General features: G+C 42.0%; 1 protein-coding gene across 1 annotated transcript in view; it reads right to left on the bottom strand.

The window, feature by feature from the left end:
* Window positions 1-12,404, bottom strand: part of LOC138261215 (cytochrome P450 3A21-like) — a 425,990-nt gene that overhangs the window by 59,707 nt on the left and 353,879 nt on the right. The window contains exon 10 of the mRNA XM_069209968.1: window positions 4,279-4,439. Coding sequence (XP_069066069.1) covers window positions 4,279-4,439 — 161 coding nt within the window. The remainder of the gene's footprint in view (window positions 1-4,278; window positions 4,440-12,404) is intronic.

The following is a 12,404-nucleotide window of genomic DNA, read 5'->3' as shown; positions in this document are numbered from 1 at the left end:
TATGGTGTCAGAGGAGTTGTATCAGGACACCATCAAGGCCGGAAAGTAGGGGTGCAGAGAAGAGGCCTAGTCCATTCTCCCGGCTCAGGGAGGTGCAATCGTCCAGGCCCTGTATGCTGATGGTATCGCTGTCCACCGCAGTCGCAGCCTCAATAAGAGCCCCAGCTGTGAGGGTGGAGGACATACAGGGGCCAAAACAGGCCTCGTAAAAGGGGCGCGATTAGTCAGACCCTGCAGCACTTCGCGATTTAGCGATATAATCGCAAAATCAGCTGAGAAGCGCGATGACCGCAATATTCATCTTTTTGGTCGCAAAAAAAGGTCTCTGGCTGTATACACACTTGTCACTAGGTAGAGCCGTACAGCCATAATAGCTGCCTGCTTCCTCCTACCTTATTTGGAAAACAATACTGTTTAAAGATAGGCGAGAAAACGAAAGCGTGCACACCCTTTTCATATTCTGAAAACTTTGGTCTAATGTACTTTAAAATGATGCACCAGATTTTGTAAGTAAGTAAGGTAAGGTAACACCACATAATTCTAGTCTCAAACTTCATTGATCTAATTAAGAGTCCCCAGCAGCCGAATTTGACTAAATTAAATGTTTCAATTCATTTATCTATTTAGGTTTGACACGTAATTTTAGGCTAAGTATGTTTTATCAGTTCTTGATTAATTCAAGTTGCGGTTTAATCTTTCCGTTTATACCGGATTTTCTGTCAATTCAAGGAATCTGCATGAATTAGTGAAGGAGATTTAATTAAAATGGATACATTTTCATTGCATTCAGCCACCCCACTAAACTTTTGGTGTCACAACACTTACCTATAGGTCTACAGACCACTGCCTGATCTCTCTTGTTGCTCAGCATGCAAGATGATGAACCACAAACGTTCATAGGTTGGAGCTAGCCCTGCCTGAAATCCAGAATAATCTGTCAAACCTGCGATCACCATTCGAGCATCACTGTGTCATGATTACCGGTAGAAGAATCGTGCAAAAAATATATTAAAACAACTACATGAAGCTCGTATTTGAAACACCTACGAATAAGAGTATCACCGAAGTTGACTAAAGTTACAATCCAGTTACCAATTTAAAATATATTTAAGTACTAGTGTACCACTAACTCTTGGAAACCTTCTTTCTGTTGTCTCAGTTATGTGGTTTTATTTGTAGGTGCTCTCCCTACCACTTAATCCTTTTACCTCATCACGCAGTTTGTGCATTTGTAGGTACTATTGTCGAGTAAAGCAGAGGAAGTTGGATTTTCGTGTACTCAGAGGATATGCTCCCAGACTTTTCTTTCACCTTTCCCTCTTCAGTTTCTCTTGGGCCTGGAAGTCTATACTTTAGGGGCGCATGTGAATGTTCCTCCTACTTTAGTTCGCACATAGCCCTTTTTATATGGGTTACATATATTATTGGGGCCCGAAACATTGCCCAAGCTCATAATGTCTTCGATAGCATTCTCAGCCTCTGTGAATACATCATTTAAAACAGTGCTTCCCAGCCTTTTGACTCCGGTGAACTCCCACTTTATCATTACTAGAACCCAGGGACCCTCAGTGATTCAATTTTGGAATCCACGTCCCCCACTGAGTCATTACTAGAAGCCAGGGACCCCGGCCTAAACATTGTTGATGATTTATAATGCAAAACAATACACAGAAAATACAGAAACAAGCATTCATCAAACACATACACAAATAACACATTTTACTTAATTTGGAAACAATATAAATAAAATAAAATAAAAATTGATGTTAATAGCAAGGTTGGAGCTATTCTAAATTCAATTGAAGCCCACATCCTCCATACTACATTCTGTTTCATGCACTGGCACTGCTCCCATGAATCAATCTGAAGATACTAATTTAATTTTTAGCCTCCAATTTCAAATTCCTTTACATTTACAGTAAATAAAATAAAAAAAAACAATTGTACATTTAGTCACTTTATTTATATACACTTCTGTTAATATTATTAAATTTTCCAAGCAGTCACAGGATAGCCGTGCTCACAGGGTGAGAGTTTGCCCGTGAAGCAGGAAGGGACTCAGAGGTTAGAGTCAGCCCTCAGGTGAGCACGAGTATAACAAGCAGGCCGCCAACCCTAGCTTAAATGAAGGGCATTTCTGCGGCCAGGGGTCCACTGTCAGGAGTTTGAGGACAGTTGTCGTTGTTGGTAGTGGGGCTGGAGTAGCAGGAGGATCCCCGGTATGAGGAAATGTAAATGAGCGGTGGTTGTGGAGTAGTGGGCGTCTAAAAAGGTGCTATTTATAGCTTTGAAGAGCTCACAGAGCCTGCAGGACGAACGCCCTGCATCCTACTCCATCGCCAGTCAGGCCACACTCCACGTCAATGGAGTCATCTTAAGGCATTTCAAATAAATTAGCCGCATGGACTACTGTCAAGCATCCATTCAGTGTCCCAACATTGTAAGTTGGTTCGGGGCTGTTATTCTTACTTTTACTTGGACTGTTGGTGTCCATTACTGCTTTTGGCCAAAAGTTACCAAGAACAGATTTTGAAATGTAAAAGGTTGCTGACATGAAACAGTTTCCCTGATTTTATTAAAAATATACATGCCACTTTGGTAGAGCTGTAACTATTTCATTACCTTGATATTGGGAGCGTGTGTTCTGGTTTGCATATACATTGGCACTACTGCACACGTGACAAAATAGACTATAACACAAAAAAAACACATTGAGTAAAATATTTAAAATTGTTCTTTCCAAAATAAAACTACATTTCCTAACATCTGCACACATCTCAAATATCTGTAAGGAGTGATGGGAAAGTGCTACAGTAATCATTTTCTTTGTATGATTACGGTGATGTCATAAATGTGGTCAGGGCAGAAGATAAAAGACAGAGTTAGGTTTTAGTGGAAACCTTAATTTGGCCATTTCGAAGTTGTAAATTTTTAGACTTTAGCTGTTAAAATCTAATGTTAATTTACAATTGAATCCTTAGGATTTTTTTTTTTTCGTTCTTACTTTTTCCCCATTTGGTTAATCTGAAGTAAAGTGCTTAAAAGATGCAATTCCGTTTTAGTTGATACCAGAAATGTTACAAAACATTGTTGAAGCAGGAAAACAAAATGTGGTGGAAGGTCCGTAACACACTTCTTTCCCATTTTGATTCAGATATTTAAGTTTTAACTGAGACTGTAGAAAGTATTAGATAGATCAAAACCAGACTTTTACATGAGGACAGAGGCAGATGCCATATGGGTGTTTTTTGATATTATAAAAAAATCCATTCAGAGATTTTGAGAAACTGCATAGCTCTTTAGCTCGAAGGACACATCATCTATGGACTTCGAAATTCAAACCTGAACTTAGAATCACAGATGTTTCAGGGACATTTCAAGGTCATTGCTGGCCTGAGGTTACTTGGCACCTGCATCTATCAATTCGGCTTTGTCCAAGGGTAAGAAAGAGAGTTCCCAATCTTAATACATGTTTTTTTGAGGCAGTTATAAGATGCTACGCTTTTCACAAGCCCACCCTGACCTTACCAACCTTGCCCGGAGGAAGGTTTCTGCCTCAACTCTCCCTCCGCCCCACTCAAGAAGTAGACATTTTCTATTTTATTTTGTAACCCAAGCAAAGGTCTGGGATGATTCTTTTGGACACCCACCTTGGCCAGGGGCAGTCTTGTGCAATAGTAGGAAGTATTGGTTTCTTCCCCAAACTCCTCATCCATCCCACCTAGGGCCCAAGAGGGGTGTTTCTGCAACCACAACAGTTTAAAAGGAGGACGTGGAGAGATAAATGTCCATGTCTATTTACTTATTGGTTCCTGGAGGTGTGGTACAGGAGTTAAGATGGATTCATTATGACCCCTTTTCTTGTCTTGCCCAAGGACAGATAAAGGGTACTTTGCAACTTTTTTAAACCTGTTACGATAGCTAATTGGTGCCTGGAGTCGTGTACACATCTATGGACAGGCTATTTGTTGTCATGGTCCTTCTTCAACTATATTTTTGAGATCTAAAGAGGGCCAGGCAAATGACACCTACTCTACACCCAGAAGGATACCAATGGCACCCAGCACTGCATGACAAATTTGTTTAGATTCTCGTGGCTAAAGTTGCCTATGCAGATTTTAAAACAAAGAAGGATACTGGGCCATCAATTAAAGGTGGATGGGAATAGAATATTATCTAATATCCTCCAAACACCAGCAGATATCCTCTTTGCTCTTCTCTGATGTCCCTCAAAGTAGTCCCTTTAGCATCCTCCTTCGGCAGATGACTTCGACTCACCTTGTTTGGCAGGAGAGTATCTATCTCCTGTTGCAGTTTCTGCTGAACATCAGGATGGGTCGCTAGGTTGTAGGACAGGAAAGAAAGGGTACTACTGATGGTCTCGTAGCCAGCCAATATGAAGACCCTGGATTGGGCTATAATTTCGCTATCGGTCAGAGCTGTGGAAAGATGATCAACAGGAAAGAGATACAAACAGTGAGATAGCATACATGCTATTCTTCGATGTGTTAGGATATGTTACGTTGTTCTGTGCTGCGCTATGTTATGTTATGATATGATGTGTTACATTGCGCTGTTCAAAGCCATGTTTTGTTCAGTTGTTTTGTGTTTGTTGTGCTATTTGTTTTTGTGCTGTGATGTGTTGTGCACAGCTATACTGCGTTACATTTTGATATGTTGTAATGCTGTTCTATGCTACGTTAGGGTGTGCCATGAAGTGCTATGCTTTGTTATGTTGGGGTGTGATATGTTGTATCATGCTGTGCTACAGTATACAAGATTGTGCTTTGTTATGTAATGCTGTGCTCTGCAGTGTGATTTCATGGAGTGTTGTGTCATGTTGTGTTATGCTTTGCAATAATATGTCATGTTAAGGTGCTCTATGTTATGCCATGTTCTGAAGGAGTGCCTTACGATTTGTGCATCTGAGCTGCCCATTTTATGATGTGGTGTGTTTGTGCAGTACCATACTAACAACACATTACAAATTCTTTTTTCAAACAATGGATTTTTCGATGATAGAACCCCACATCACAAACATCTTCCCAAAATAGTTCCAATCACTTTTATATTGCACAGTTAAAATGACATTTGTCACATTGGCGTGTATTGTACCATCATCACTTTGGTGTTACTGATTGTAATAGGTATAAGCATGGCCGGTGAGCACAAGAAATATGAAGCCTATGTCAGGCCCCCTCCAGTTCATTACTTTGTACACCACTTCTTATTGCAGAAATTGTCGTTCGCCGAGAGAAGCAAACGAGGAAACTCACCGCATTTATAGGGGGTCTCTCATCCAAGCCTCTCCTTCGGCTCCCCAAGCCTCTAGTCTAGCTGTGCATGTTGAATTGTTCTCATGGCTACTGAGTAATTATCTTGGCCACTCTCCACACCTTGATAAAAGGGGCCTCGGCTGACTTCCAGTCCATTGCTAATCTGCGTTTTCCAGTAACAGAAGGGGAAAACTATTCCTCACTTAGACAGCGCCCATTATTCCCCCATGGGGAATTACTCCCAGTAAGCACGTCTCAGGCGACGCTGTTACAGGCGTATCTACAACTTTGCTAATCTTTGGAGCTATCTCAGAGAGTCCTCCAGTGATGGCTCCTCTATAAGGACGTCACCATGCCGCCAGCAGCAACAGATGCAAATCTTTTCCCAAAAAACGATCATAAACTGTGTTTATAATTGTTTTTGGGGAAAAGAGGCTGGACCAAGGGGTGACATGCACTGAGGGGGAGTGCACAGCACTCTCTCTCAAAGTGCATGTGTGTGTATCCGACCGTCTCGGGCTGGCCAAACACACATGTGCACAGGGCTTTCTCCAACCCAGTAATACAGTTGCTGGGCTGGAGACAGCCTGCACAGGCTCCCAGTCTGCCTGGGAGTGCCCTGGCTGGGCGCTCTCAGCCAATCCTAACTCTACTCTAAGCAGCGTCAGGATTGGCGGAGGGTGGGCTGGGAGCCTGTGTCTGCAGCGAGGAGATGGAGAAGTGGAGTGGCTTACGGCGGTAAGGTAAGTGTTTTTTTTGTTAATTATTTTTTATTTAAATTAATTTTTCATCCCCCCTCAAGCTCCTCCACCACACCACCCTGTCCCTTCTAAATAGCGAGAGCAGCGACTGCAGTCCTCATGTATTGCAGGGCATCCCCACACATAGTGGTCTGTATTGGGCAAAGCACATCTGGGGCAGTCAACTGAACCTCTTCAGAATATCCTGTGAATACTGAGGGGTGTGCCAATCCCTGTGCAAGGAATTGGGTTGAACCACTATGATGCAACTGTGTCTTGAAAAACCTAAACATTGTACACCACCATTTTATCCCAGTCATCATCACTCAGTTTCTTATTCAAGTATCTTTAACCCTATGAGTGGTTGGTCCAAGGCCTCTATAATTTGGCCTTATAAATGTAACACTATTCCATGTCCTGTTTTCCATGGCAGAAGTTGGGGGTACACACGGGTAGATGCAAGTCACCCACTATTTTTACAGGGTGGACCCTGTCCACTCTGGCAATAAGTTGTTACCTACTGAAATATGCTGAACTTGTCCGGTATAATTTTCAGACTCCTGCACACATTCAACAGAGCCTGCATGTTGGCTTTTGTTCGAGTAGCAAGGTGCAGAGAGTGAGGGGGCTTTGTTATTTTAAATTCTAGCTGGGCCTAAAACAAAGGCCAAAGTTAAAGGGCCATCAAACCAGTGCTTAATTTGTAAACAAGAACGTGCCGGTGCCCAAAGCCCTCTTCTTAATCACGCAGCTGCTGCAATTAAATGTGCAAACACAGAATACTGAGGCAGTGTAATCCTGAAGCCATCTCGGGGCTCTTCAATCCATTTAAATCTGCTATATGCCCCTTCAGCTCACTCTTGCATTCTTCTGCTTTCTCCCATTGTGACACTTTTTCCTTTTTTTCTTCCTAAGTCTTTTTCATATGTGTCTTTTGCTCACAGTAAATGCTTGAGGCTGGAAAATAAGTGCCAGCCCTCACAAATAAGTGCTGATGCTCCACACCAGAAACAGCAAGCACAAATTAAGCACTGCATCAAACCTCCTTCTGTTCCAGGAACCAGGCAGGGAGCTATGTAGAGCCTCACACTCAGATGCAAATGCAATGGAGGAGAAATAAAGGCACACAGCTTGTTATTAATTCTCAAGTACTTAAGCGTTTTGTCTTTGTTTAGTTCCTTTATATAAGAGATATCCATGCACAAGAATATCAGATGTGTTGGTCGGTCCCACTAGTTATACAATAGCAATTTAAATGCCACTATTTTGTTTTATTTCTTTTATAGCACAACTCATCCTAATGCAGGGTATCATAGAGCTTTACATCACACATACACATTATTCATTAACAATAAATCATATAGGGTTCTAAATCAATGTACACGATGTGCTCCATAAGACAGTGAGGGTTACAAGTTGTACGAGTCACATGTCCTTCACAGCTCACTGTGCTATACTAGAAGGATTACAATTTATGAACTGTAAGTAACAAAAGAATCGCTGTGTTAAAAGCATCAACCCACTTTCCTATCTACATACAATAAAGATTGTAAACCGCATGTTGCATGATGTGCTTTGCAGGAGACACATTAATCTTCTGTGCTACTTTGATTCAAAACTGGGACTAAACAAAACAGAGATATCTCCAGCAAATGTGTTAACTTCCAGAGTTATCTCACCATTAATATTATTCCCTGAGATTTCCTGGCTACACAAAAATCTCTGCAGGAGGTGCCTTAACCTGATAAGATCTTTTAAAATGAAGACTTTGCAACAAATTAAGCAGAACAGATTTACAAACACATATCTTCTTGTTGCCAATTTCATTGTGGCAGAGTTTTTAAAACATAAATGTATAAATTGAGGCCCAGATTCCGCGTCTCAGTTGCGTCACTTTATTGGCACAACCCTGACGAGAAAACTATTTTGTTAAATCGCATAATGTGCTCTGCGAGGTCATGGGTTGTGATGCCAATTCCTGTGATGTCACAATCTGCCATGCCACATGTGATGTCACACGCTGTGATGTCATACACTCTGATGTCATGCTCCATTTTGTCACTTTCATACTACCTAACTTGGTTAGTCCCCCTACTTTTTACTTATGCCCTGCTGTTCCCCATGTCAGTCTTGCTTGTTACATTTTGGCTGTTGGCAACACTGTGTGACACTGTGCCCTGTGGCCTTGACATCATGCATCAGTGTGCCAAGGCAAAAATTGCCCCAGTGATATCATGTACCCTTTCTGCAACACCCCAAACACCTAAACATACCTTCAGAATACATGTCCCCAGTTGTTTCAAACAATGATTTCTCCTGCATGCCGCCTGCAAACTCAAAGCAATGTCAGCCCAATGTTTTAGACATCTAAACAGAATTTCTGTGGTGTATATTAGTTTAACTTCCTTGTACATACTGTTACTATTCCAGCAGCATACTACTACTATCACTAGTTAAGGCATTTGCCAGCCTTCAGTTCTTGCACCTTATATTGCACCCCATAGAATGTCCAATACTATTTCCACCATTAAGTATTCCACTTTTGGTTCGTCAGAGTGGGGAGCCCATTTTGCGTCAAAGTGGAGTTATGCTGATAGATGGTATTATGGATAAGTAGGATTCCCAGCCCCCTTCAGTTGTAGGAGTCTTAGTTTGTTGAGTGCTACCCTACTACTTCTACATTTCCACCTTGCTGTCTAGAGTGAGTCCATACCTTTAAAAAATGGCCAAGGTAAAGCCACTGCTAAATTATTAAAGAAACATAGCAACCTGAGTAATATTATCATTATGCACAGTTCTATCATGTCTATTATTGACAGGGGGATCATCATAAAAAATTGCACAGAAGTCTTGTACAACACTAAACTTCTGTTTGTACTATGTGTTTATTGTGGTTGGTGTGGGGGTAACGTCTTTTCCTACCTGTCTCCCAAAAATAATGAACGAACTCCCACCAAATATCTCCTCAAAACCAACTTACACCAATTTAGAAAAAGCTGAAAACATGGCTTTTTATTTCTCCTTAAGCTTACCTTCTGTCTAAACTCTGGACCTCCCTGCCACCACTACTAAGACTGAGCAAACAAAAAACTAAGTTCAGGAAACTCCTTACAACCCACCCCTTTGATTGATATACCCATGCTATTGACTGTGTGAAGGACAACAGTCAGCGATGGGAGGCCCGTTGGGTAAACATGCACTTTACAAATGCCTACTAAAAAAAAAATATCTCTCTCCCTCTGACTTGTCAGGTATTTTTTTGTAATCTAGCATCAAGGTGCATTTTTCTGGGTAACAGTGTGCTTTACAAAATGTACAATTTTCTTAACATTACATACCATACTTGGAACCACAGCTTTGGGGATTTTACCCACAATTAAATCTTTATCTTTGTGGTAAATCTGTCCCACCAGGCGTCTGAAAGACATAGGTGCATGCATTTGAGGGGCTCAAACATCTCATTGCTGTATGCCTGTTTTCCCGCCGGTTTTCCCCTGGCCCAGGGAATCCTCCATGGCGGCGCTGCTTGCAGCGCTGCCATGGGGATTCTGACCCCCTTCCCGCCAGCCTGTTCCTGGCAGTTTACACCGCCTGGAAAAGGCTGGCGGGAACGGGTGTCGTGGGGCCCCTGGGGGCCCCTGCACTGCCCATGCCACTAGCATGGGCAGTGCAGGGGCCCCCTAACAGGGCCCCACAAAGATTTTCACTGTCTGCTTTGCAGACAGTGAAAATCGCGACGGGTGCCACTGCACCCGTCGCACCCCTGCAAATCCGCTGGCTCCATTCGGAGCCGGCTTCCTCTTTGCAGGGGCTTTCCCGCTGGGCCGGCAGGCGATCTTTTGGAGATCGCCCGCCGGCCCAGCAGGAAAGTTGAAATGACCCCCGCGGTCATTTGACCGCGGTGCGGTCTTTGGGCGGTTTCCGCCTGGTGGGCGGCGCCCGCCGCCCGCCGGGGTCGGAATGACCCCCTATATCTTTTCACTCACTATTCCATATCATCTGAAGTTTTCCGCTAGGAGCTCTATGACCAGCATAAACCAGATGGGTGAAAGGGGTAATCCCTTTCTCATACCCCTCTTCACCTTCCATTCTCCCGAATATACTGCCCACTTTCATAGTCTTGCCACCGGGTCTATATACGGCAGCTAGATCCAACTTTGCATGATTTGTATGTAACGGTGGCCCTTTTACCTAAGCTAAATATGTATACGAACAACCTAGGGAGTAAAAAGCCTTTTCTGTCATCTAAGGTTTAGGGAGTTCTGCAGCATGGCATTAAACCATTCTGTTCAGAATGGATAAATCTTGTAATCAACATTTGGTAACAATAACGGCTTATACAATGCTTTGTCAAACAAGTCTATAATCTGCTGGAGTAGTACTACAATTACTGGTTCCCTCATAGACATGTGTGTAGAGTACACACAGTAACACAGTGAAAACCCTACAAAAGGACTCCACACCAGTTTAGAAAAATAGGCAGTATTTATCCAAGTAAAACAAGATCTAAATGACAAAAATCCAGCATACAAAAGACAAGAAATCACTTTTTAAAATTTTAAGCAAGTCTTAATCAATAGCAATCAATGGATTTATCTTTCTAGCACAAAGTAACTGGGCTGCGTCCAAAACAATGATGACGCTGGCCACAGGGGAGGTTAGACACCAGAAAAACAAAGCTATGCATCAGTTCCTTACTGCGCAGGGGAGTTGATGTGCTGATTCTTTACCCACAGTTGAGATGATGGGTCGGTGCCTTCCTGGCAGGGGAGGTGATGCATTGATTCTTTCTTCGCAGGAACAACAATGTGTTGATTTCTGAACATGCAGCCTCAGTTCCTTATTGCGGTGTGAGGTCAATGAAAAATTGACGCCTAGGGACAAAATCCTGGAAAATCCAGATGCGCTGTGATAATACAACCACAGTGAAACAAGTGCTTCCCCAATTCTGCAGGCGGTGTGTCGATTTTTCAGCCGCAAGACTGTGTTGGAGTGTAACTTTTATAATTCGTATTAACATGAAATGCTTGCAAAATAATGTATAATGAAGCTGCATAGAAAATGTATTAACCTGAAAATTAATGTATGCGTTTTGAATGTGCCCACGGGGAGTGGCCACCAATGTATACGATGATTAATGAAACTGATTAATGATGAATTAACAATGTACTAATGTATGATTTTGTATTGGCATTAATAGATATATATTAAGGTTTTGCTAAATGAATCACTAGGCCTTAGTTAGCAAGGGTCTGGGCCTAGCTGCCTGATCTCATATTAAATCTTTTTTTCCTAACGTGCAATGAGCTGTCTTCCTGAAGGACATGAAACTGTACTTTTCCAGGAGTTAGAAATGTGTGTGGAACCGTAGTAAATTCTTTCTCATGAGAACTGACTTGCTCAAGGAGACATTCTTGCTGAATGCAACAGTGTAATTCGCAACAGGTGCAAGGTCGCCTAGCTAGGAGAAGACAATGGAACTACTGACTGGAGCGACGAGTGTAACTTTTCCGTACCTGACATTCTACCCTTTGAAGACGTCAATTGCAGGAGCCAATAAACTACATGAGAACTGTCTTAGGTGGAAATTCTAGTAAGGTGTGTGATGGATTATTGGACAGAGATAACGATGCACCAAATATTGCCCAATTGGAAATTAGAGACTTGTTTGACAAGATTAATATAATGACGTGTCACAAGGAGAAATGGGCCATTATTAGCTCCTCCAAGCTATTACACTCTTGCCATTATAGGGACACTCTTGCTGTTATTCTGATATTCTGCCTTAAGACTTTGCTGTTTGATTTTTCAAACCCTCTTCACTTCTTTGCCTTGTTTGATACTTACTTCTCCTCTCTTATGAGGGAAGAGACTTTTGCCCTACCTTGCTGAGATTTTGATGTTTGTCCTGGCTGAAGGCGAATCGACTGATGTCCTGAGGACGAAGACTGACTCTGTATGCTGACCCATTACGGAGGGTAACTATATGATGATGTATTGTAATTGTCCGTTTGACTTTTCTTTTTAGGTACCAACTGCTCTTTTGATAGAGGCCATAGTTAGATGTTTCTAAATTCATGTTACTAAATTGTTTTGCATGAAGCCCAACATGCTGATGCTATTTGGAGGTTAGGTAAGGAATTCACCAAACGGATGCCAATAGACAAATGACTGGATCTCTGCTTTGTTGAATAACGTGCTAATGATACTCTGCTAAAGTTGATTCATGCCAATGTCGTGTTTTGTCCTAATGTTCATGATCTTTGCTTTGATAAAGTCTTATTCAAGTTTTCATGTTAGAACGTTGTTGATGTGTTTGCTGGTATTGAGACTAATAAACTTGTTAGTAGAGTGTAACAAATAGGGAATAAATATCTTAAATCTTACT

Source organism: Pleurodeles waltl, chromosome 10, assembly GCF_031143425.1.
Source record: "Pleurodeles waltl isolate 20211129_DDA chromosome 10, aPleWal1.hap1.20221129, whole genome shotgun sequence".
In the NCBI taxonomy this organism is placed as follows: Eukaryota; Metazoa; Chordata; class Amphibia; order Caudata; family Salamandridae; genus Pleurodeles; species Pleurodeles waltl.
This window is presented reverse-complemented; position numbering and strand designations above follow the sequence as displayed.